This window comes from Trachurus japonicus, chromosome 20, assembly GCF_045865225.1.
Source record: "Trachurus japonicus isolate A0001 chromosome 20, Traja_1.0".
Classification (NCBI taxonomy): Eukaryota; Metazoa; Chordata; class Actinopteri; order Carangiformes; family Carangidae; genus Trachurus; species Trachurus japonicus.
The window spans coordinates 26957787-26985746 of NC_140926.1; the positions used below are offsets into that span (position 1 = coordinate 26957787).

The 27960-nt window shown below is 40.0% G+C and overlaps 1 protein-coding gene across 4 annotated transcripts in view; it reads left to right on the forward strand.

The window, feature by feature from the left end:
• Positions 1 to 27960, forward strand: part of LOC146967037 (sodium channel protein type 5 subunit alpha-like) — a 468832-nt gene that overhangs the window by 87248 nt on the left and 353624 nt on the right. Inside the window, exons 5-7 of one of the 4 annotated variants that reach the window (XM_085763726.1) lie at positions 4974 to 5063; positions 9822 to 9950; positions 23843 to 23934. In XM_085763726.1, coding sequence (XP_085619852.1) covers positions 4974 to 5063; positions 9822 to 9950; positions 23843 to 23934 — 311 coding nt within the window. Of the gene's footprint in view, positions 1 to 4941; positions 5064 to 9821; positions 9951 to 22119; positions 22212 to 23842; positions 23935 to 27960 lie in introns of those variants that run through there. The other 3 variants (XM_085763723.1, XM_085763724.1, XM_085763725.1) reach the window with 3 other exon arrangements.

Sequence of the window (27960 nt, forward strand, 5' to 3'; positions counted from 1 at the left end):
GATTACAACTTGTGTTTATTCTTTTAACAGGCATCAACAGTCGACAGGCAAACTATTCATTTTCCAAACATCTTTACCTCAAACTTGATTATGTTTCACACGGGGACACATCTCTTATTTGACAACAGAAACCTCATAAAATGGCATTTTTGGTACAAATAACAAACATTTTAAAGCTTTAAAAATTAAATGAAGATAGGTGGAATATTATAGCAGCTGTAGTAACATGTGAAATAAAAAAAAACATCTATGTATGTATGTATGTATCTATCTATCTAACCATCTATCTATCTGTCACATATCTAACACAACCTAAGGTTATCTTATATTGATTGATCAATCAAAGTCATTTGTCTCTCGCAAACTTAACAGCAACAGCTTTGTGCAATTTTCCTGGTGTCTGAGCTCTCTGTCAGATAAAATTGATTGTCACTTTGACATCATTATGACATCATCACAGGTACTTTAATGCTGATGATATCAGATCAAGCTGGCCTGGGGCCTCAGACGACATTATACAATTGGTTTCACAGGAAGACTAACTTAACACTGACTAGTAAACACACCTGAACAGGTGTAAAACAGGTAAAGTTGCCCTGTAACTGTTAAATGTTTTTCAGGAGGGAAGCAGCGTCTGACAGTACACTGCCTCATCAGTGCCTGTACTGCTGGGATACACGTTTTGATTTTGGATCCCATGAGGCGTTGCTCTGGAATCCTGAAGCTTTACTACAGCCAGTTGTGTCCCGATTGTGTTTTTGTTGCTGCACTAAAGTCAATGATTCACTGGCTTTGTGTTGGTGCTGTTTCCTGCTGAGGTGTTTGGTTGCGTTGGCCATATGTGGTGACTAATTTGTGTTTTAAAGGGATAGTACAGTTTTTTTGGAGTGCGGTTGTATGAGGTACAAATGGCCACTAAGTATAATGTCTGCAGTAGAAAGGTCTCTGCCCCCCCTCACTGAGAAATACTGGTGCATCATGCTGCACTGAGACACAGGCAGTAAATGGTTGTGAATGGGGACGATTAATCAGCGTCAAGTGTATGTCTTTTATTTAGGCTGATCAGCCATGATTTTTTAAATATATGAAGTAAGTATAAGAACTAAGTGTACCTGCCACAAAATTGGCAATATCAAAATCATAAATCACGAGTTAGACCAAATTTAAGATTAGCATAATAGACACAAAGTTGCATGTGAAAACTCCATGTGCAAATGTCAGTTCTCTGAATGACACACCACAATAGCACACACTGACACACAGAAAAAAACATTTAACATGCAGACCTAGTGAGCGGATATTGAGTGTGTATTTGTGCAGCTCTGCAGGATATGACATTGACTTTGTTTTTATTGTTCTGGAATTTTTCCAGGTCAAAACGTCTTGATCATAGTCACGTCGCCTTGTTTTCTCCAGTCTGAGACAAGTCCAAGGTGGTAGCTCAGGTTTCAGCATTGTATGTAGAGAGTAGCTGCATTGTGTCAGCACTGTATTAAAATTATGCTATAAAACTTTCTTGTAATTTAAGGGTTGAAAGTTAAAAATGAAAATATAAACAGCAAGGGTGGAGAACTCACTTTGACAAAAATATATAGTTCTCCCAAAGTTTTTTTTAGGGCCCAAGCAACGACAAGCATCAGCAAAGGCCCTATTGTAAATGTAGTGTTTATTATTATTATTTGTAAGGCCTAAAAGATTGCATTTTTGAAGCCTTTCCCATGCCCCAAAATGCATAAAATTTGGTGTGCACATCAGGCCTGCATGAAAATTCGATATTTTAAAGTTGTTTCTCCATTGAGCTTACTTTGTCGTAGGTGGCCAAAAATCGGTGCACATGTATGCCAAGACGCACAAAAAACTCTGTTAACGTCATGGTCAAAACCCAACAGGAAGTCATCCATTTTGACTTTTTTGACTTTTTTTTCTCCACACCTCATATTTGAACAAACTAGTCGTAGGGATTTCACCCAATTGACCTCAGATTTTTTTTACACATCAAGACCCCATGCTGATCAAAATGAATTAAAAGAATGTCTGTAGGTCAAATGGCGTGGCTGCTCAGGCTCGACAAACTTTGGCGACTGTTTCAGTGCATGCCATCTAACCTTGAACAGCTCTCACGCCCACATACTTGATCTATCAAATTCAAACTGGACATGACGATGGCTCCGCCCTGAACGTTGTGATATATTAACTTCCCATTTTACTCAGTTCTCTACACATGGCAGTCAATTTGATGAATCTCCACAGTGATACACATGTTGTGTCATGTTGCAGGCCGCCCAAGGCGGCAGCAGCGACTTTCGATCCCTCGCCATGGAACATGGTCATGATAACTCTTTCATGCTTTGTCCGATTTGCTTGAAACTTCTAATGTGCAATGAGGGTCCGCCCCTGAACGCACCACGTCTGGTCACCAAGTAGCACCACCTGCTGGATAATATATCAACTTGGTACATGCATTGTCCGATTTGGTCAAAACTTCACATGTGTGATGAGAGTCCATCCCTGAATACACCTGCCCACATCCGGTTTTGTTCCTAGCGCTACCTGGTGGATGAACCATTAACTTGTCATAAATCCTACATGCATTGTCTGATTTGCTCGAAACTTGACATTTGTAATGAACGCACTTGCCCACATCTGGTTTTGTTCGTAGCGCCAGCAGGGGGATGAGCGAACATTGTGTTTGTTCACTCCTGCAAGGTTTTTTCTCCCTTCTTGCTTCGCGCCTCAGCCCCCGCGGGCCTCAGGCCCCCGTGGTGGCATGGTGTCGCAAGGGCCCAATCATCACCACTTGCGGCTTTAATTTTTTTTATTGTTTTATATATATACTGTATATATAGTCAATGTAGAAATTCAGACTGACCACTGACCACTGCCCCTTCTCCTATGAGCTTTTGCTTGCAGATGCATTTCCTCCCTGCTCCTCTTTCAAAATAAAAGCAGTCTGTGGATCAGTTAAGACCTACAGTACAGTGATGCCATCCTAAGGTTTGTATGATTTAATTTGGTGGGATAGAGAGTAGTGCCGTGTCCTGGTCTGTAGCTGATTGAATAAGATAATTGAGAAATAAGAAGGTGGTAAAGAGGAAAGCATGATGTAGATGCACAAATGTGGAAAGAAGGAGGGAAATTGAAGGTGAGAGAGGAGAGGAAGAGGGAACCTGTGGTGGATGTGGGAGGTGTAATGACATTACTGATGTGGTGGCCTGGGAGGTCCATATCAGCAGGGCTATCATTACAGCATAATTAGCTCCTGGCTCTGCAGTGGCAGCGGTGGGGGGACATTTGCGTTGTTTGTCAATTGGTAACTGTATTATCTTGCCGCCTGCCACTGCACTCCAGCAACATCATTACAGCTGGCACTCAATCAACAATTATCCCGCCGCTCAAACAACTTTCAGCTGGAGTTTAGGCTGCTTTCACACAGGGAGTATGTTCCCTCTGCCAAATTACAATAATTATGATTCATTTATAGGTGTGATTGACAGCTGAGCAAGGTCTTACAAAGGCTCTCCCACCTCATCACGTGTAGCACCGAACATGGCAGGTGAAGGTGATACTTAACATATATTTCTGCCTTTTGACAGTTTGGAAAGTTACTGCTCCCCTTTATATGATGATTAGACAAGAGAGGGCCCTTTCTACCATCAGAGTTGTTAATGGCATATTAATTTTCTGTATTGAATGTGGCAGGCGTTGGAGGGGAGTGCTGAAACACACATGCTAACATGGCAAAGCACTTCGTCTTTATTTAGCCCTAATGGGAAATCAGTGGAAGGTGCTTAAAAAAGGCACATGTAAAATCACTTTGGCATGTGATCGGCACACACACACACACACACACACACACACACGGACATTTTTTTATATTTACATTTCAGGCATTTAGCTGACACGCCATGAGGGAACAAGTCATAAAAGCTTCACTTCCTCGATAGCTGTTGTTGCACTGAGCACAATTCCATTCCACATTGGCACTGATGCTTTTATCCACAGTGAAAAGTCTCATGACTTACAAGTCATGAGAGAAGTACTGAATTAACTGTGTAATTCTGGTCCTTCTTGTTCTTCAACCGAAATCCACCCACTTCCTTCCAACTATCTATGAAACTATTCACAAATATAATGTTATGGCAGAGTGATTCTTATCACGTATTTCTAGGCATGTTTATAACATGATGCACTGTGTGACGTGTTACTATTTCCTGGAATTTTGCACATTAATCTTAAATCTTGAACATCACACACAGTAGAGCATATTTAGAGAGGATGTTTAACGAGTTTGCAAATTGATACTTTTCAAAAAATAGTACACCACATTACTACCACACAGAATTGGAAACAAAACCTGGATGACTTGATGTCAAATATTGAATAGCTTAGCGGTTTTAATGCAGGCTTGCTGTAGCCTGTAGCATGCACTGGGCAGCATATGAAAATGAACAAAAATTATCTCATGAAAATAAATATCAGGTTAGATGAGATGATTCAGATCAAGCAGCAAAGGCCCCCCAACCAGAATGCAGACAGTAATGGGTCTCACTGAAATGTGAACAGAACAAGTTTGTGTCTAAACTGTTTGCAGGGGGAAATTTACGTGCATTTTAGCATTCATCAATATTTATATATCCAGCAGGAGCTTGCTGACTGATCTGGTACATCCAAGCCATCCATGAGCCGCTGTACTTATCAGCATAATTGAATCTCACTGTCAACTTGCGCTTGACTGGCATTCATAATCATACGTATGTAGATATGATCAAATCTGAGTTTTGGTGTTCATGAATCTGGAGTTGGTTTTGAGTAGCTTGGGCATTTATGTGCAAATCTTACTTTTCATGAATGAGACCCACTGACTGTTGGTTATCTGTGATTCCACAGATTTCCATCTATTTGTCAGATCATGATATAAATGATTTTATGTTGTACTGTGATATGAAACTTTCCTTGTTCCTTAACCAGCTCACATTATTCAGTTTGTTCATCATGTGCACCATCCTGACCAACTGTTGTTTCATGGCCATGTCAGAGCCGGCGTACTGGGCCAAATACCTGGAGTAAGTGCACTTGGAAACGGTCTGTCTGTCTGTCCGTCCGTCCGTCCGTCCGTCCGTCTGTCTGTCCGTCTGCCCGTCTGTCTGTCCGTCTGTCCATCCGCCTGCCTGTCCATCTGTCTGTCGGTCCGCCCGTCTCTCTGTCTGCCTACTTGCCTGTCTGTCTGTCTGTCTGTCGGTCTATGTACCTGTCTTTCTATGTCTGTCGCCTGGTTTCCATTATAGTTTTAAAATCAAATATGAGCAATTTTATTTTAACTTACTTTTTTTTTTTTTTTTTTAAAGTTGACAAAACACTGTTGTGAATGGTCTACATTTCCCTTTTGAGATTTGTGAATACGTTTTTATCCTCTCAAAATATCATTCCAATTATTCATAATTCTACATTTCTAGCAGTCTACCTCAGTTGGAACCAGCTCCCTTGGAAATATTGCTATCGAACCCATCCCACAGTTATTGAAATAACTGTTGGAAAAACTTTCTCATGCTAAAAGTTTTTACAACATTTCAGTATTTCCTAAAATGTATGTTTCCATTACTTGTTTTTAAGGTGACAATTTCAAATTACACAGGTTAATGGAACTATACCTGCATCTACGTTCTTAGAAAAAAAATCCCCTTTTGGAGGGGGGGGGTCTGTTGAAAGCAGCTCTTCCAGTAAATGCTGGCACACTCATGGTGAGCCCTGGGGCCAGATGCATGAATGATGCATACACAGAAAAAACACAAGTATGCCACATAAACTGGTGTTACCTGTGCTGTTCCTTCAACAATGGTCCAAGTTACTGTGAAGTGAAAATACAAAATAAGCTGAGATACCTAATTTAACTTAAAATGAGAACGAGCGTCACAGAGCTTAATTTATTAACTTGTAATATTTGTGCTCAATTTCCCTTTCAGCTTCTTTAGATGTTAATGTATTTATTGTGAGTGGTTCCATGAGCTGTTTGTTGTCATTGTCATACTTAGTTTAATTGTTTAATTGTTTATTAAGGATCCCCATTAGCTGGTACCTTGGTAGCCAGCTAGTCTTCCTGGGGTCCACAAGGAACAACACAGAATTTACACAAGAACGTCACATCTTCAACATATCATACATTTACAAACACAGTCAATCACAATATACCTAATGTAAAAAAGTGAAAACAAATATTTGAAAATTTCCACAAATCTTAAACAGAGTTTTTCTTAGACATCAAAATGGGACCACTTGTACTTGTGTACAACTCGTATAAAATAGGATTTCAATTTCTTTTTAAATATCTGTTTACTTTCAGTACAACAGAGATAGTGAGGGAGGTTATTCCACAGAGGTATTGCTCTATAGATAAAATATCAGTAACGCTTTATATTAAGGTCCTTGTAATAAGCATTAGTTAATAGGTAATAAGGCTCTTATAAGTGCTAACAAGTATTAATAGTCTCATTATAATATAGTTAATAGCAGACTATAAGAGATTTATAATAACTTATAAGAAACTTGTTAACTGTTTGTTGATGCTTAAGAACATTAATACAATCTTCATGAGTATCTTATAATTGTTCATAATAACATTACAAACACATTGAGTGTAGCCCAACCATGATGTCTTTGTCATGCCTTTATTAATCTTTTTTGTTTGATTTATTAACATTAATATATACTTTATTGCTCATCTATTATAAATTAACTATGCACTTGTTAACAGTTAACTATGCTTTTTGCAGGTACTGGATCTAAAGCGAGAACAATGCCTTATTAAGTCTAATAAATCATTTGTAATGCATTTATTAATGGTTAACAATGATTTTCACAACTTTCACATCTGTAATGAACAATACATGTGGTCAAGGTTGATAAAATGTAAAGAAAAGATTGCATAGTAATACAAATATTTCAACAGTGAAGCCCACATTGTTTTATTAATTGCTGTCATATCGGCATATTATACAAAACATAATTTAACTCAAAAAAGTGCAATTTTGCAAAGTGCAACATGATTTTTATACTTAATGTATAAAAATAAAAATAACCTAAAACAGGTCTTTGAAAAAAATAGTACACTTTTATTTTTTTTAATTTTTAATTCCATTGAACATTTAACGCAGCTGCTCTTTTGCACTCTTGTTTGCATCAAAAGCAATTCCCTCTTCCTCTTCTTCTTGCCATCATCTGAGGTTGAGGAGCTTGAGGAGTCTGAGGAGGGGTCGGTAGAGAATGAGGATAAAGGAAATTTGAGTTTGTACTTAACAGCAGTTAAACTTACCAGAAGAGTCATCCTCCGTCTCACAACGCTCCTCTTGTCAGCTGCTTCTTTTCGAGACCCAGAATGGGTTTGAATTCTACTCGGGGGCAGAAATGTTGGGCAACTAGGCCTACCTCCATTTTACACATTGGCATGTGTTAATCTATCAGCGGCTAGCTTAAACCGGAACTTCCGGTTTTGCTGTTTGCCTTCAAAATAAAAGCGAAAGAGGTAAAGAATCACTCAACAGCATAGACTGTAGTACAGACTGAGAAAAAGCAGAAAAGAAAGTGTCATAAACACTGGAAGGAGGAGGAAGGAGAAAAAAAAAGTGACTTTGCCAGGCACACAAAACAAACTCAGAAAACTGATTTTTGAAGGTAGTTCGACCAAAAAAACTTTAAATCCTAATTAAATAGCCTACCTTCAGGGGAAAAAAAAAAAAAACATGAAAAAAATCGAATCTGTCACCAGATGAAGATGACAAAGAAGAGGGTCTTGGGAAAGGTCTGTGAACCAAACAATCGCTTAATAAATGTTTCAAGTGAGAAGAAACTGTGCAGGAGTTTCTCTACAAGTCTGCTCTTCTCCTCCGACGCACCTTTCTGAAAACCAAAATCAAATGCATAATAAAAGATTTATCAGCCTTAATAAGACATTGTTCTCGCTTTAGATCCAGTACCTGCAAAAAGCACAGTTAACTGTAAACAAGTGCATAGTTAACTTCTAATAGATGAGCAATAAAGTATATATTAATGTTAATAAATCAAACAAAAAAAAGATTAATAAAGGCATGACAAAGACATCATGGTTGGGCTAGATTGTTACTCATGAAGATTTTATTAATGTTCTTAAGCATCAACAAACAGTTAACAAGTTTCTTATAAGTTATTATAAATCTCTTATAGTCTGCTATTAACTATATTATAATGAGACTATTAATACTTGTAAGCACTTATAAGAGCCTTATTACCTATTAACTAACGCTTATTACATAGACCTTAAGATTAATAAAGGCATAACAAAGACATAATGATTGGGCTAGTTGAGTCAATATATGTGTTTGTAATGTTATTATGAACAATTATAAGATACTCATAAGGATTTTATTAATGTTCATAAGCATCAACAAACAGTTAACTAAGTTTATTATAAGTTATTATTAATCTCTTGTAGTCTGCTATTAACTATATTATAATGAGTCTATTAATACATATATAGTCTTATAAACGCATAATAATGTTAATAAGCATCTTGTAATCACTTATAAGGGCCTTATTACCTATTAACTAATGCTTATTACAAGGACCTTAATATAAAGCGTTACCAAAAGATCATGATAAGGCCTTTGTTCTGACCATTGCTGGACCCACTTGTGCTAGTATAGTCCATTAAATGAAGTCCAGAATAAAGTTACTTCTCTGTGCTTAGTCACTCAGTGGCTCAGTGTATTTATACAAAATGATGGATTTAGAGAGATTCTTCATCCATGCTCAGTCAGTTGTGGGAGTAATGAGACTCCTGCACATGTGACTTAATTGTCACTGAATTGGATGTATGTATATTGTATAATGTATATTTCTGGTTGTGTGCGTACAACTAGTTTCAGTGAATTGTATGCATCTGGCCCCTGTTCTCTGGGCCTCTAGAGGTTCCCATAAAATTTACAAGAAAAGAGAAAAACCGTTGAATTAGAATAAATAATTTTCTCATTGACCTGTCTACAACCTTCTGCCGAGATGTTGATTCAGCAGCAACAAACTCGAACTCGATTAGAAAAAGATGAGAGCCGTCAGTGCTTCTCATGTTGTTTGGTTGAAATCTAAACCTGATGTGATTTTCTATCAAGATCTGGACTGAAAAGCCTGTGCTGCCTGTGTATTTGGTTTTGATCAGACTCACTGTGTGTTTTAGTGATTTGTGTGAACTGAACCTTTAATGGCCTCCAGCTGCATTGACGTGCCTGACTCCCTCCTGTCTGTCTGTCTGTCTCTGTTCGCTTCACTTGGCTCCTGTTGGGTCAGACTTGTTTCAGGGGATAAAATGAATAAGTGAGGGATGTTTGAAGTGATGTTTGGCTGAGGATTGAGGCTCTGTCCCTTTTATGAATATTCATCCACCCCCCCTCTTCCACTCCTTCTCACCATTTTCTTTTTTTTATTCATCTCTCCACTCCTGATCTAAACTGCCTTTCCTCAACCTTGTTTCTTTCTGTCGTCCTTTGTTGCCCTTCAACCCTCCCTCCTTTTCTTCCTCACCTTCTACCTGTCTGTTTTTCCTCCACCTTTGATTTTCACCATGTTTTCTCTTTTTCCCCTCCCCTCTCCATCTTCACCCCTTTATTGTCTGTCTTTTGTTTTTGTTTTTGTTTTCCTTCATCCTTTCTTCCTCCTCTTTTTTGTTTCTTCTTTCTTTCCTCTCCTCTTACTTATCTTTCACCTCATCTCCCTTCTTCATCCTTTCCCCTCTCCATCCCTCATCTCCCTAAAATATGTTCTCTCTTGATCATTCTCCTCCCCCTCCCTCCCTCCCTCAGGTACACCTTCACCGGTATCTACACCTTTGAGTCTCTCATAAAGATCCTGGCGCGAGGTTTCTGCGTGGGGCCCTTCACCTTTCTGAGGGACCCATGGAACTGGCTCGACTTCAGTGTCATTGTCATGGCGTGAGTCCAACACACACACATACGCACGCACGCACACGCACACGCACACGCACACGCACACACACACACACACACACACACACACACACACACACACACACACTTACAGTAAATAAATGTTCAAATTTCAAAATAAAAGTAGCAAAGGATAACACATCAACATCAACAATGAATATGTTCATCTATTCATTATTCCAGATTAACATTTTAAGAGGTAATCCTTCTCCATGAGTGCCAACACTCTTGAAACAGCAGCAACCTCTAGTATTTTTAATAACCTCATTAATAACCTCCCTTAACTCTAACGGAATCATCACAAAAGACAAAACAAACGTTCCAAACATTCTCCTGTGTTTCTGAGTTTAATTAGTGTATAGCTGGTCCATTTAAAAGTAAATATATTTATATAGTATATTATATATTTATATAATGTATAATAAAAATATATTCTTTCCCGCCATAGTTTGTTTGGTGTCATGCCAGAGTCAGCACTTCCTGTAGATTTTTCATATTAAAAGTGGACCAGGAAAGAAGGGTGATTATGTTGTGTTTATTGTGAAGCATCTGCCTAGAAAATAGACATGAACTGGAAATGACTGAATTTAGTCGAGGTGTTTAGAAGAGAGAGTCAGAGCGGCAGAGTGGTGAGTTTATATGACACGACTGATGGGATTAAAGCTGTGGAATTAAAGCCTAACATAGGCTTGTCTGCGCAGGCCAAGCTGCAGTAAGATGGAAACGTTTCCACAGCTAAGCACAAGTGTGTTTGTTAAACTCTGACACATTTGCACAGTAAGGAGAAAGTCTGCTGTAACTTCAAAAGTTGTTGTCTCATTGTGCTGTCCATCCAAACGCTGGAAGGACAACACACTTCAGGATGCAGCGTCATAAATCATTAATGCACTTAATAAGCAGAAGCTGCTTTAAAAACATCTTGTCTGCAGTGGTGGGAAGTGATGTCCACTGTATTTTACAGATACTTATACTCAACTTTTCTTAACTTTTTCTCCATGTTTCACAGTAAAGTATGTGTTCTTCTTGACGTCACTACTTTTATCTGACGCTTTCCAAATTACATTTTTCACATAAAACATGATGATTACAAAAATATGATGCATCCGTTTGCACTAAACAACCCATCATTATAAAACAGTTAAACAACATTTAAATGCTAGATACCTACAATATACTGTATATCTTTCAGTAGTATTATAATAAGTTAATGTTACCTCATGACTAATTACTTGTTTTGTGGATACATTTGTCACATTTATATGATAATATTTCCAATAATGTTTATGACACTCATGTAAGTGAATGATCTTAATACTTGTTCTACCTCTGCTTTTCTGCATGTAACTCTTTTAGGACCGAGGTGCTCTGTGTGTTTGTAACAGGAGAGTTAACACATGCTGTTTTAGTGGGTTAGGACCTCAATGGGATTTGAACCCTGTACCAGTGTGCCAGCGGCTTGCTCTCCTAAATGACCTCTGCTCCCCTTAGATTACGTAAATGCCATCCCACAATCGGTCTACCCTGCTCCATAGCTTGAATAGTGGGAGGTGGGGGTGGTTATTGGCCCTCCATTAGAAACACATTTCCCCCGGGGCTGCTCAGCAGTGAAAAATGGCATCTTCCTCTGTTCCTTTGTACTGGAAATGCTTTTCTAAATAAGCTTGGGATTTGTTTCCAAACTGAGGTCACCTCCACTTAAATGAGCTGACACCTGCTCTGGTGAAATGCTTCAGAAAGTCCACACACAGAGCTGCTGTCCTCAGCTCATGAGATCTATCTGAGAATATTAACCTCCGCAGACACAGAGGGACATTTAAAGACACTCCCATCTTCAGTCCTCTTTAAAGTGGCTGATTGTGTGTTGTCTGTTTTTCTTTTAGTTTAGAATAGCAATGTAATCCGGACCAAAGCCACTGGTTTAGTATTACACCTGTTACTAGAAGGAACCTGTGGAGAGCAGACCGTTCAGACTAACACACAAACCAGGACGTGTTCTGCTCTTCCTGATTCCTCATCCTCATCCTTTTAATAAGTCACTGTGATGAAAAAACACCTGCTGCTGTTGACTTTAGTTTGTGATTTTTGTAGAAGGTTTATTTCTTTTCATTATCTAGCTTCAGTCAAATGATTGAATTGGACCGTTTTAAACCAGCTTAACATTTAAAGTATCACAAAAACCAAGGAGAGATGAATCAACTCTGTAGATTCTTTCAATATGGAAAGCGGGAAAGTGAAACTAAAACTACAAAAAACCTAGCAAAACAGACAATAAACAGGAAAAGACAGCAGCTCCAAAGTGGGGAAAAGAAATTAAGTGCAGGCTCGATGATATGTTCCATGAACAGCATGACGTTCAGTGTTTCAGTGGAGAAGGGAAAAAAGTGATTAACTCAGTGACACACAGACATTTTCCAAATTACAGGTTTTTTGAAGCTGATAGCTCCTTAGACACTCAGCACATGAACAACCATCAAACCCTTAATTCAATGAGACACAAACAACAGCTCAGAGTCTCTTTCTGAGCGCTGTCAGCTGCACCCACTCTGCCAGCGTTTTGTCTCAGAGGGAAAAAGTGTGACCTGCCCACTTCAGTGATTGACTGACTGATGAAAAATCACAGTGCTTGGGTTTGGTTAGCATTCAGGCGATGATCAATCACAGAGCTGAGGAGCTAGAAGCATGTGGTGAGAGATGCCGCCGGGAAGATAAATGAAATGATAAAGAAGGAGCTGATCAGATCAATATTTGACCTGCAGTGGGGCTCTGAGGTTACCATGTGGCGTAATGAACCGGTGTCACCTCCAACACCCTCCGCCTGCTAGATTGAAACATCTTGATGAACATGTCCCGGGACAGGGGAACGCCATGTCTGCAGAGTTACATAATACCACCCTGATGACCTGTAGCCCAGTCCCTCAGAGGGAAAAATGGCTTCACTTAAAGGACAAACCATCCATTAAAACACTTAGCACATCTACTGGAGATGTCCTTTACATTCTGTCTGCATTCAGTAGGTCAGAGCTGCCCTCTGCTTCATGTGGTCACCAAGCCAAAGACAGAAACAGTTGGGTATCACTCACATTTACATTTATATGAATATTTCTGAGAAAACAATCGTTTCCTGGATTTAGGTCTGAAACATCAGGGAGAACAGGTGGTTCTGGTTAAACTCTCTGCTACAAGTCAGTGTTTACTCATCAATATTTAAAGGTATGGTTGAAGATCCTGGAAAAATGGTTCACATTTTGAAAATACACAAGTCAAAAGTCCAATCCCCTTTCCTCAGACTTCTCTCTGAAGTCTCCAGAGCCCAGGAACACACAACACTTGTTCAGTGTTGGGTTCACATCAAGGTGTGACCCAATGTAAACGCAGCTCTCCGCGATACTGTCGCGTGTCACTACACATACCATACGATACGATACGATACGATGCGATGCGATGCGATGCGATGCGATGCGGTGCGATACGATACGATACGATACAACACGACACAATACGATACAATAAACTTTATTGTCCCGTTCAGGGACATTTGTCTTGGACATAAATGCCTTGATGGCCACAATGACAAAAAACAATACACCTCAGCCATACACAGCATCACTAACTGCCCCCCAGATTTTCCTCATGGCTCATTGATGTGAAAGAAAACACCTGACATCATAATAAAGAATCCAACATCCATCTTAGAGGTAGATTACCACCTGTACCAGACTTCACATGATGGTTGAAGACTCTGATCGGTAACGTGATTAGTGAAGGAAGAGCGGTACAGAGGAGGGAGGGAGAGAGAGACGGCAGCTTCAACATGATCCAATTGACTTGAACATCACATTCATGATGATTGGCTGTTGTTTTTACAGGATTGTCCGTCCCACTGGTGACTGACTTTTTCATTTTTGTGAAAAAGCATTTAATTAATTGGTTGCAATCGGAGTTTGAAGAGGATTTCAAACAGTTATGTAAAAAATGCTCCAGAATAGGATCTCCAACCCTACCTTTAACCAAGCCCACAATAGGTCCTTAACCTTCATGTTGACCAAGTAGTAATAAAAAATGTGTAAGGGTTAGCCAACAGCATTTTGTATTCTCAACTGTGTTCACCCAGTGAGTCAGAGACCACAGAATAGGCATACATTTATCTACGTATCAGACTACAGAATGAAATGATTGTCTCAAAACAAGCTGTTTACAGTAGGAGGCGCTGTGAGTAACTGAGTTAAATTCAGCAGTTTATGAAGAATTAACCCCACTTCTGTTTTAAATGTGAGGGCACAAAAGAAACCACACCTGTGTCGGAAACAACTCAATTTTCACAATGCCACATCAACAGAGGGATTAGAATTCAGCAAGTTCAAGTAGCACGCCATTTAAGAAGTCCTGACATGGACTTTTCCCACTGGCCAAAAAACCCGCTAACAATCGGCTTTTGGTGCTCCAGGTCAGCCAGACACCTCGTCTGCCTCGGCGGACGGACACTCCGTGGCGGGCGGCTGTGGCATGACGCGGTGTTTCTCGCAGCGCGGATGAGAGTCTGTGCTCTGTGATGAGACAGGTGGAGATTAAATGGGGAGAGAAACATTAAAACCGTTTTGGACTGAGACCATGCAGACTGTCTGAACCTACACTGTGTGCACAAATATTAGGCAAGTGAGTATTTTGACCTTAGTATCATCATCATATCATATTTTTCAACTTCAAGCTATATAAACTTGAATGTTTGTTGGATTTAAGCAGAATGAGGTGTATTTGTGTAATGAGGGAGGGTGTTGCCAAAATGATCAACACCCTATCAACATCAAGACTAGGCCAAGGCATATCTGAAGACAGATTCTTCAAACATTTTATGGACAGATGAAATGAGATCTGATGCAGTCCAGTGCTTGGATGCATGTCATGGAGGGTTCTTGAATGCGACTTTTTCCTGTACCACTGCTTGAAGAAAGTCATCATCATCTAAAAATTGGCAGTTGGTTTTAAGTCCCTCTTCAACCAGAGAAGGTCCATTTAGCTCCTCCCCCCCTCCTCCACCTGTGACCAGTAGTGATCCATCCATGGCCAAGAGTCACTCTCATTTCATCTGCCCATAAAATGTTTGAAAAATGTGTCTCATACTCACTTGCCTAATAATTGTGCACAGAGTGTAGAGCTGAACTCAGCGGTTATGCTAGCAGGAGAGATGCTCTGCTCAACAGGGTTAGCTCAAGCTCACACACAGTTTGGTCACAGCTTGGATGTTGTGACTGACCGGGTCATAAAAATGCCATCATAATCTATTTTTACCCGTCATTTTATTTTAAATTTTAAAATGATAATAAAGACATATTTAATAGCATTACATTATAATTCACTCATTCATTCATTTTAATTGATATTCAATCCAAATAAGCTATAGATTGTGCATTTATAAGGGCATGAAAGAAAAGATGAACAGAGACATCCACACTGTCCTCTCACTTACAGTGTCTTCACCATGGATTTAGAAAGACATCTATTGTGTTTGTGCAGGAGTCAATGACCACGTGTTGCTTCGTTTGTAGCGTTTACTGAACTGACGCACACCTTAACATTTTACGACCTTGCCGTACATCACTGCTGAAAACCTTAAAGGGGCAACTAGGAGTTTTGGAAAAGCAAAGCGTTTTCACACTACATTTATGAGCCTCCGCACCGTGAAATTCTTTGACCGGCGCAAGACAGACTCATGTTTTCATTCATCAAGAATTAAAGTCAGAGGTTCGAAGACGATCACATACCGTCGTAGTTCCGACCATAAACGGCGATTCGGCGGTGTTATTCTCATGATTCGCCACAAAACCGAAAGTAAAGAAACACTGGTCGGCTCGCCCAGCATTTCCGCCACCACTAATAATAACAAAATAACGATAGAGACAAAACCATATATTTTTTGTTTACTAGAAAGATCTACTGCCAGAATCAATGGAGCAAAATCTGAGTCTCTTCTGACCTGGTCTAAGGCCATCGAGCATATTCAGAAAATTAACGCGTCATAGCTTCTATGATAATTATTATTATTAATTTATTTAATATTTATCCCTTTTTTTTTCCTCTCTCTCTCTTCCTCTAAATTCTAGGGTTGTCTAACCCTACAGGCCCTGTTTGTCTTGTTTGTCTGTGGTTGTCTTTGTTTTTGTGTATGTGAGTCTTGTCTGTGAAGTATTTGTTATTGCTGTGTGGTATCAGAGCATCTTTTTACAATTTTGCTCTGGTTCTGTTCCCCTTTTTTATTTTTATTTTTTTTACTGTGGTCTTGTTTGTTAGTACTGTTTATCGTTTATCTATCACACTCCCTTGTGCCCTGTATTATTCACTATGTTTTTTGTTTTCTTTCCTAATGTTTTGAGGAATTAAATAAAATTTTGATCAAAAAAAAACAAAAAAAAAACCATATATTTATCGAAAGTGGGCTCATTAACAAGTGTGCGTAACGTAGATTCATCCACATTAATATGAGACTTTTTTATAACCAAATAGAAACTCCTCGTTGTCCCTTTAAAGACACAGTAACCTGTCAGTTGCAGTGCGTAACCTACCAGAGTCCAACAGGACACTTTATGAAGACAAACTGCATGTTTTTCAGACATAACAACATCAAGCGGTGTTGACGCGAGTTTGACTGCAGGAGATTTTGTTTTTACTCATGCGAGTAAGGAGTAGCTCCAACTCGTCCCCGCCTGGATAACAGCAGCCAGTGATGTTAGTGAAGCTCAGGCTGCCTGCTGTCATGACGGTTAGCTAGTCCTCCTGCTAACAACACCCACACTTACAGTATCTGTCAACACATTAAATGGCGCTTTGAGTAAAACCAAATAGGCTATAGTATGGGCATGGGCATGCTGACATGTTTAGAGAGAAACTCTTATAACACTCTTATCACTTATCAATTTTTGAGTTGTAGCGATGGGGTCCACCATGTTAGAGTAGTGGATCTCAGTGTAAAACATGTCATTACCTTGTTGAATGTTTTCACCACAGAAAATTGTATTCATTCATTCATTTGTATTTATCTCTATCTGTTCATGAGTTTTCCTCATTCTGATTAAATACTTTTAATCATTATTCCTTTTCCACATAGACCATATCCATGGATACACGTGTAAATCTCAGCATCAGGATACGTGTCTTACATTAAGTCATTAAATCACTTGCTGCACTTAAAAGTTAATAAGAAAAGTTGTTCCACTGACTCACACACATCCCTCCATCTGTTCCCCTGTCATTTAGACACAGGGTTGATTTCTTGTTTGGCCTGAGACGCACACACACGCATGCACGCACACACGCACGCACACACACACACACACACACACACACACACACAATGTCAGTAGGTTTGTGTCCTTGAACTAAAGGTCATCCTATGGTCAGATGGATCTTTAGCAGGACAGGGACACATAAGTCACCACAACCTAACACACACACGCACGCATGCACCAAGGACAAAAAATGTGTGAAGTGAATGTGTTGTTGCACACACACACACACACACACACACACACACACACACACACACACACACACACACACACACACACTCAAAATTTGAACATCCTTTACATCAACACACACACTGACAATCACATCAGCCCTATGTAGCCAGGCTCTATTAAAACCAGAGTGATGGTGAGTAAATGTGCACACACACACACACAAAGTGTCTGATTGATGCTCTTCCCTCCCACCAAGTCAACATTCCCATGGTAACTGAGTCTATTGCCCTCCCCTCCTCTCCCCAACACACACACACACGGTCCGCCCCTGTGCTGCTGATATTACCGGTGTAATGACATGTTAATGGCTGCCATCACCAGACCAGCAGCACCACTCCACTGACATTTTGCAGGATCACATGTGCAAACTTATCACTGAATCACATAAAAGAACACTGACAGAGAAACAGGCTTGTCAGTGGCTCAGCTGGTAGAGCATGTACCATTGAGGCTTTTTCCCAATTGCAGTGGCCATTGGTTCAAACCTGACCGGCCCTCTCTCTGACTTTCCTGTCTCTCTCTCTCTTCTTATCAGAATAAAATTATTTATTAACCACATATGTATCTTTGAACTAGGTTGTCAGGTTCATCAAAACCCAATTTACCTTACCTTCAGAAAAAATACTGCATACCTATTACTTGGTATCCAACTGACTGTATAGGAACATGAGTACAAGAGCTGAACTGGTCTTTTGGCCTATGTTGAATGGTCATCCCTACCTGCATCTAAATGGCCTATTCTGGATGCTTAGCCCCTCCCAACCCCCCATGCCTCCACTGTAATTCAATCAGCCAGCCAGTCAACAGTGGTGAAATATGAGCCGTAATGGAGGGCAGCTCAGGATCAGATTACTCCATCTAACGGCAGGACCAAAATGGCTGCTGCACCTGGCACCGTTTTGCTCTCACAGCCTCATCTGATTTGATCTTGACTGGAGTCTAAATCTGTGTTTAGGGAAACTAGAGATATAATTATATAGAAACAAAGGAATATAACAGAATGAATGAAAATTATGATTGTTTGTTTTTTTGTTTTTTATAGCTTTGATAATGGACAAAAAAGGCAAATCCAAGGCACTCTTGTAAAAAGCCTGTGTTCAAAAATGCTATTTCATGAAGAAAAGGTTAAAACATTTTGGCACAAAAGCCTTCCTCAGGGTGTAACCCTCAGCACACTGATGCTCCTTATATAGGATGATTGGAATCCCCTGGTAGGTATGAGGACAATGGAAACATGGGAAATAACAGACCATGACCAATAGATGGCTCCACCAATTGTTAAAGGTGTACAGAAATGGCCGTTTGTCCTGTTTGTCGCGCCGAGTTGTCACGAGCTGCAACACGAGTTTACCCGAGTAAGGAAAACGAATTTGATTGGTCGTTATCGAGCGGGCGGGATATTGAAAGCTTGGGGCGAGCCCGAGCTCCGTGTGTGTGTTGTCTCAGACGTTTGAATGACGGATGACAGATCCAATATCAGTGGCTGGTGAATCGTGCGCAGGCTGACGTATAATCCGTGCGCCTGCATTATCCAATGCGGAAAAAAATATATACACTTTCATCCCGGATTTACTCAAAAATAGAATTTTGCACAAAGTTTGGCCTACATCGTCTGAAAGATAAGTTATCACATTAATTTTATGATCCAGAGTGGGCTCAAATTCAATTTTCTTTTCTGTACACCTTTAAACAATGAAATGCAGAAAAATAGAAAAATAAAATGAAAAATAAAAAATACCATATCTCTGTAATGACAGAAAGAAAATACAAAAAGGACTGAAATCAATGTCTTTATTTAAACCTGGATAGATAGTGGCTTTCATTTGGTAAATATAAAAAATCTCTCTCTGCAAAAGTACTTTGAGTCTATCACCACCTCTAATGTTTTTTTTTTGAATGCTTTTTAGGCCTTCAACCATAAGTGAGCCAGGATTGCTGTCATGTGCTTCAAAAAAGTGCTTAGCCACTGGGTAATCAAAGTTTGCCTTTCTGATAGCATACTTATGTTCAAAGACTCTGTCTTTCAAGCATCGTTTGAGCTTTGATAATGGATTTTAAATGAATAAATCATTAAATAAATAATGGAGTATAATAAATACCATATCCACCCAAATACATATTTGTTTCCCTATTCATTTAAAAATGTAAAAGAACGTAAAAGAAAAAAAGAAAAGACCGAAAAACAACTGAACTATTTCGGAATTAGACCATTAAACACAATTTCATCATTCCATTGAGGATTTTTGAGTAGGTAAACGCGGTAGCAGACTCGTGTCCTCACTGAATGCAACAAGAACATCTCCACCTGCCGCTCTGCCTCTTACCTGTTTCTGACTTGCAGTTTTCCTCTTTCTCAAAATGTGACTCTGGCTCTGGTGGCTTGATCATGTGCAGCTGTAGTTTGCTGATACGGCTGCTGGATGAAGTTATGTTTAGCATAAAGTTAAGTGGTAGCGTTCCCGATGCCAGGTGTGGTTTCAGTGTCTTCAGTCAACACACCCCCAGTGTTCCAGAAAGGAGAATGCTGATAATGTTTTGTATAAAACCTCATGTGTTTGTATTTATTCAGCTTTGACATGGTGTTATATGGCACTTTTTCTGCATTGTGACAAAATCAAAACTCCTTTGTAGAATCAGTAGCGAATCAGTTCACAGTGGAAAAATAAACTTATCAGTTGCCTATGTTGAGCAAACTCTATGTAACGGAGACATCAGCTCTTTTACAGCTCTCCAACAATTCTTACCTTCTTCCTCTACATGATGGTATCTGTGCTGCACTGATTATTGATCAGCTGATACAAGTCAAGCTAAAGTGCAGGTATAGTGCTGGCTGTGCTGCTGGTCTGATTCTAGTCTGGATGCTTCATGGTGATTGATGAGTAAATGTGCCAAACAATAGTTATTATTTATCATTACAATATTAACACTTGAAATAACAGATCACGATGTTCACTGGAAACAATGGTAATTAATACAGAATTGCAGCATTCCATTGATTATCTTTGATTCCTTAATCTTTTTTCTTTCCAGATCTTTTAAAAGTTACACTCCCTGATTCTGTTACAGCTGCTATCAGGTCCACATCCTCAAATGTCCTCATAGATGTTTTAAGTCAGGAACACACCGCCCCGACGCGCCCCGACGTGACCCGACGCCGACGGCCTTGGTCCGACGAGTCTGTCGCCTCTCGTTGGCCACAGTCGGGAGAAAGGAAACAGTGATGGAGCACAAACATTAAACAATACAATTAATCAGACATAGCAAGAGGCAGTGGGGCTGTATATATTTGTACATACATCTCTGACAGAACAAAACAAAAATTATCATTTATACAGAGGAAGGACATGCTTCAGGAAGGCACCTAACTTATAAATAACTTTTCTTTCATCCGACTGTAATAGCAAAATTAGTTTAAACAGGTGGGCGACAAACATAATACTTAGGGCGGTCACATAACCTCCAGCTTCTATCAAGTCCTTTATACCTTCCAGTAACTTTTGGTATTCTTGTATTGTTTACTCTGAAGTGGCAGATGGCCTGGCTATACTTTTGATTTGAACACAATAAATACTTTTCCAGTTTAAACTCTTGTTTAAACTCAATGTAGATGTCACATAATGTCATGCTACCAAGTTCACTTCTCCATGTCTGCAGGAACTGATCTTTCAGTCTCTGTTCGACAGTTAGCTTCAGCCGGTCAGAATTAATACACTTTTGAGAGAGCCAAATATATGACAACCCACAATCATCCAATATCTGCTTAACCTGCAGAATCCATGGTGACACAAATATATACAGACCAAATAGATAGTTATACATTATTTTGTTCAATTTACTTTCTTTACCTTCTATTAGTTTTCCCCAATAACCAATAATTCTTTTTTTAACTGCAACACAAAGTGGGTCCCTCCCCAGCTCTCCATAAACCATGTTGTTACAAGTTGTTGTTTTAACTTTTAAAACAAATTTAAGAAATTTAAGGTGCAAGTTTTTCTAACAAATCAATTTTTCCATACCCCTAAACCTCACACGCATATAACATGACCGGCGAAACCAGTTTGTAAAAGAGATCTAATGTGACATCTACAGGGAAATCAAATGTTCTACATTTACAAAGGAGGGCATACATGGCACGGGACGCTTTCGTGTACAACTTATCGATAGCGGCTTTAAATGAGCCCTTATAATTCATAGTGATTCCAAGATATTCAAAACAATGGACAATCTCTAAATTTTCTCCATTACAGGTAAACTGAAATTTGCTGATGTCAGCTTTTCTATGGCCAAAGACTGTAACTTTAGTCTTTTCACTATTGATCTTTAATTTCCATTTCTCCCGACGCCCAACGAGCCCCGACTGAACATGTTGAATCTGCCCCAACGAGACCCAACAGCCTCAGACGCTCCCCGACGCAGATCAACACACCAAACAGACCAGACCCGACGCCCGACTGTCGGGCCGGTGTGTTCCTGGCTTTAGACGTAAAGTTCCCATTTAGCATTTAGTTTTGGACATTTGATTCAATGTTGGTGCTGTTACAAACTAGGATTGTGCTTTTAAATCACCACACTATTTTCAGACTCTGTTATGTTTGTCTTCTTTTGTTGTTTGTTGACAACCGCCACACTGCCCCCTACAGACTGTTAACAGAGTTTATCAAAGTAGGGAACCTGCAGGCGCTGAGAACCTTTAGAGTGCTGAGAGCCCTGAAAACTATCTCAGTCATCCCAGGTAAGGCCTCACCACCATCACCAGGGGCAACAAGGAATGGAAAAAAAACCAAACCTTGTCATCGTATCGTCGTCGTGAACGTCCTTTCATGTCCGTCTCATGTCTACCATGTCTTGCAGCGCCAGCCCCCAACCCACCGTCTGCTCACTGCCTAATCAGGCGTTTGCAGGTGTAATCACCTGGTCTGAATAAAGAGATGGTGAAGTCAGATGCGTCAAAGCCAAAGACTTGACTATGGAAATATATTAACACTGACACAAGTTTAATGGTCATTCAGCTAATATTCTGGGTGTTTTATACATTTCTGAGTTTCATAAAATGATAAACTGTTGAACAAAACCAACCAGGTTCTAAAGGCACATGCCACATCTTTAAAGTGCCTTTGTAACCTCAAGGAAATTTAAATCGAATGCAACTGGACTTGGTTATTTGTCTAGGAAGACGTTTCACCTCTCATCCAAAAGGCTTCATCAGTTCATGTTCATCTGACCAGGCTGGGACTGGTCTAACCATCTGGACCAGTTTTTCCTTGAGATAACTATGACCTGGACAAATGAGAATATTCACAGGCTTAAGTGCCTTTGTAGTTGCAACAGTGCAAATGTAGTTACATGACAAGACAAGATTATTTGTATAACCCAGTTTGTGTCAAAGGGCTTTACACACAATCATAACAACGTAACAACATCCATCCTGAGACCCTCACATTTACTGAGGAACTGCTAAAGGATACTTGGATAGTATGTTTAATAGGCCCAAAATGCAGGGTGAATAATAAAATAAAACAATTACCCCCTCAGTCAACAACACATAAAATGTAAGGTAATAATATAAGGTGTTCTAAAAAAAAATTAAATGATTCCTAAACTAAAAAGTTGTATAACTGTTGGATAACTGTTGATGAGACTTGTGGTCAAATTAGCAAAGAGGCTAACACTGTTTCCTAATGTTACTGGCACATGAAACACATTTGCAGTTTACACCAGGGAAGTAACCAAAGCAAACCAATGTGCGTTTCACTACTAACTGTGGAAATGGAAATTAATTTTTATCATGATGATTTGTAGACACTAAGTAAAAGTCATTAGCCAAGAAAAGCCAGACGACAGATATATTTTGCATATTGAGGAGCAGGAAGGGAGCCTTATTCCAGCATCAATGATTTGCTACTAGTTTTATTAATCTTCTTAAAAATGTATCATGTTTTTTTTTTATAAACATTTAAAATGATAAATAACAATAGCATAAATAACAACAAATAAACTAATAAAAATGAACCCAATGAAATTATCATTAGCTTTATCATTAGCTGCAATTCCAACTCAAAATGTATTTTGCAAACACCCAGATTATTAGTCAGTAAATCAAGGAAATTAGTTGTATTGCAGAGGTATAAATTGTTTGAAACTTAGGTTTCACAATGTGTTAGGCTTTGATTGTCTGATTTCCCCTTCAAACAGTCGAAGTCTCTGGCTTGAACGTCTACGCTTGTTGTCTCTACTGTATCTCTCTTTCTGTCTCTATAGTATCTCCATCTTTCTATCCCTCTGTGTCAGCTCGTTGTTGTTCAGTGTGGTCATACCCTTCTGCGTGTGTCTGTTTTTGTGCTTCTGTCTCCTGGCTTGTTGCAGATATGTGACTGAGTTTGTGGACCTGGGTAATGTGTCAGCCTTAAGGACGTTCAGGGTGCTACGAGCGCTCAAAACCATCTCTGTCATCCCAGGTGAGGAAGCAAACACTGAGGAGGGCATCAGACTCACCCCTCCTGGCCTGCTGCTGGAACCACTAAATCAGTGGCTGTGTTTGGAATCTCATCCTGCATACTACCTACTGAACACTAATACTTAGATTTACACTGCCACATAGGTAGTATGCAGAAACAAACACTGACGTCTTCCTGGAAAAATGGTTGTGAGTGGACATCAGAGGTGTAGCAAAGAGCAACTTTACATAAAACAATCAAACAAATGAAAAAATTCCGACATTGAAATGGCTCCAAATGCTTAATCAAATGTTCATTTTTCCTATGTTTACCATATAAAATGAAGATAAAAGCTGCCAGTCTACAAAGGTCCTAAGGCATCATAGACTGAAACAAAACCTGAGACCTGTTCCTGTCCTTATAGTTGCATCGCAAAGCATGGCTCCTGTCACCTACAGCAACCTTGATGAGCCCAATACTTACATTTAAAAGTCCCCAGGCTCTTCTTTGTGTTGTTGTCTTTGATTTGAACGAATCTTGGGATAGACTGAAACACAAGGGATTCAAATGTTCGAGCTTTGCTCCCAGGAAAAGAAGGTCACATTTCCTGGCCCCACTTGAAGGAGCCTTCAGAATGTGGCAGCCTTCGAGGGCTGTGTGACACAACTGGTCCTCAAAAGCAGCCTCTGAAGCGAGACACAGCTTAAAGCAGAAGCGATCCGGTGGTTTTGGCTAACTTCCTGTCAGCCGATGGAGTTAGCAGTCCCCGCCCTCGTCCCTACATCACCACATTCACGTGCATCCCTTGGCTGCACACACAGAGAGGACCGCCCCTTTATGCCGTTCTCTCTCCTCATTGGATAAAGGTTGTAGGATACAAGGAAAGTTTTCTCCTCGGCTTACAGCAGAGCAGAGTGACTGACAGACCCGTGTTTCAGACCAAACACTTGATTGCTGTCGGAAGATAGAACTATTTAAGACATATATTAACACAAACATTCCGCTTACTTCTGCTTTAATTGTATATGTAGCCTATAATTGAATTTAAAAGTTTCATGAACTTTACTTTAACTTATACTTTTAACATAATCCACTTTTGTTAGCTGAGAAATCAATAATATTTTAGCATCTTGTAATGTCTAAAACTGCAAGCTGTTGAACTACATTTAATCTTTGAACAAGTTACTAACAGAATAAATGCTAATTAGCTACATCTGATGTGGGGCTGTGTCCACCAAATGTGCTTACAAAATGAGTCCTTAAAGGGGTAGATCAACATTTTGTCAACTTGGCTCATTGCCATAATCCCTATAGTCATAGCAGTAGGTTTGTTACCTTTAATTGCCGGTGCAAGCTATTTTTAGAACGGCGGAGCAGAGCTGTGAGCTGCTTAGAGCTACGCTACAGAGGCTAATGGGATTTCTTGGTTTCCCTCATCAAAGTCATCAAATACACAATCCAACAACTCCAAAACGCTCTGGTGGACAAGTTGTGACCTGCACATTCACCACGCTATGAGATAATAACAGAACGTTATGAGACAAAGTTGTTTTCAAGGTAAATCCATGCAAAACCTCTGATGCGCATTCCCGTCGGGGGCAGTTTTTCAGCAAGCAGTCTCTGCATTTACCTCTAAAACAACTCTGTCTCGTAACTAGGGTTGTGCCGATTGGCGATCCAATCGTCTATCGGTGATTGGAAGGACGATCGGCGATGTTTTGTTTTCTTGACGATTTTACACACACACACACACACATACTCGCTACTTTTTTTATTGATCCAATGCGCAATCTGTTTGTTTTGTTTTAATGAAGCCGCTTCTCTGGCTGCTTCCAACAGATACTCTGTCAAATGACAGTGTTTCACCAATCAAATGCAGCCACTGGCGACGTCCAATCAGACGGAGCCAGGTAGTCATATGACCGCACACAAAATCTCTGTGGTAAACAGGGTGGCCATTTGAGGAAACACGTTTAGCTGGTGTTGTGGCTGTGACTAGGCTGCCGACGCCAGCCCTGTTACTGTATGTCGCAGCCTGACGAGGTGTTCACTGATATGCCACAAATAAATTACGTCCGCCATTAATAGATTTTTCGGCTTTCGGCAACGCAATAGCATTCCGTTCATTGATCATAGCGCTCTTTCTCCATTATTAGCCCTCACACACACACACAAAGAGAGAGAAGGGCGCATGCATGACAGCAGGGCACGGTAAAAGCGAAACTCATACGCAACGCCGCCCCCCCCCCCCCCCGCACCCCGGCGATAGAGAGGTGTATCGGCGATCTCCTGGGAGGGCGATTGGGACGATCTGAGAATGTCAAAATCGCCCAACACTACTCGTAACATTCTGTCATTTTCTCATAGCATGGTGAATGTGCAGGTTACAACTTGTCCACCAGAGCGTTTTGGAGTTGTAGCTCTGAGCAGCTTGTGGCTCTGCTCTGCCATTCTAAAAATAGCTTGCACCGACAAGTAAAGGTAATTAACCTACTCAGGTTGTGTTGTTGTCGGTAACAGTATGTCCCGCCCCTTCTTGAATTTTGATTGGTCGGTGTGAGAAAAGTGACATTGATGAGAACTCAAGAATGTACGACTCATCTTAAAAGTTCTCAACGTTGGGGCGGAGTTTAGCTCAGTTGGTGGTGCACCCGCCCCATGTGTTGAGGCTGTAGTCCTCGCTGCAGGCGGCCCCGGTTCGAGTCCCGCGTCGGACGGCCCTATCCTGCGTGTCATTCCCCCCATCTCTGCCTCCCATTTCCTGTCACACTCTCAACTGTCCTATCGAATAAAGGCATGAAAAGCCAAAAAATATACTTTAAAAAAAAAAAAAAAAAAAAAAGTTCTCAACGTTTTGATGTTCACTCATAGTAGGCTACGGTTCCAAACAGGGGTATCCAAAGTCTACTCATCATTGTCGCAGTCTAAAACCAGGCAATGACGAGGAAACCAGAACAAAGACATCCAAAAAATGGCAGGGAGAAGACGAGACACAAATCACACTAGGGAAAAAAAAACTCACAGGAAGGATGCTGGAATGATAGTCAGCTGATGTAGAAGATCTGGCAAAAGATACAGAGGGACACAGGAGGGACGGAGAGACAATTGGGCACAGTTGAAAGACAATAGGACAGGGAACAGGTGCAGGAAATGTAGACAAAGACCAGGGAGTAAAGATACCTAACACAACTGTAAAACAGGCTTTCAAAATAAAACAGGAAGTGCAGCGACAAACCCTAATCTAATACACAGAGACTTGACTAACCAGTTATGACACACTGTACATAGGTCTGGTTTAATGTTCATCTAAAAACATCTTAGTCAAAGATTCAATCTGTCATTGGCGTCATGGGTGAGTTCACCCTTTTAAAATAACAATGCTTTCTCCTCCACAGTGATACAAATTTCAAAATTCAAATGTGCAAGTACTTCCTCTGCTCCCATGCTGGCTGGCCTCTGTATGTCTCCACTCTGCATGTTAGTATGTAGCGCCACTGACATGTGATCAAAAACATAGTGATGCCATTGTGGTGGCTGTGTGATAACAATGTCACATACATACAGTATATGTAACATATTCGAAGCAACCTGTGACAGAGCATGTGAAGTAACTGCAGCCATGGCAAAAGATAGTCATAGCAGCCATTCATTAGTTTACAGACAGCTGTGTGTTGACCAGAACAATCTGACACTATCAGACAGTAAGATCAATTTTTAGTGTCTGTTTCTAATGAACTTTTCAACTGATTGAGAAGAAACTGGTTGTTTCTTTGATGTGGTAAGATCTGGACGTCTACATGTCTGTTCCCTATTTGCTTTGAGTGTTCTTCCTGTTTTTACCATGTGTGTGTTGTGTTGTGTTGTGTTGTGTTGTGTTGTGTTGTGTTGTGTTGTGTTGTGTTGTTTTGTGTAGGTTTTGTAACAGTTTTAAAGCTGCTGTTGGATGAAAGCTTTCCATCTACATTTGACAAGAAAGGAAAATAAATATGAATGTGAAATTTTCATTTTACGAATCTGTGAAGCTTTTCCTCCAACAGCAATATTATA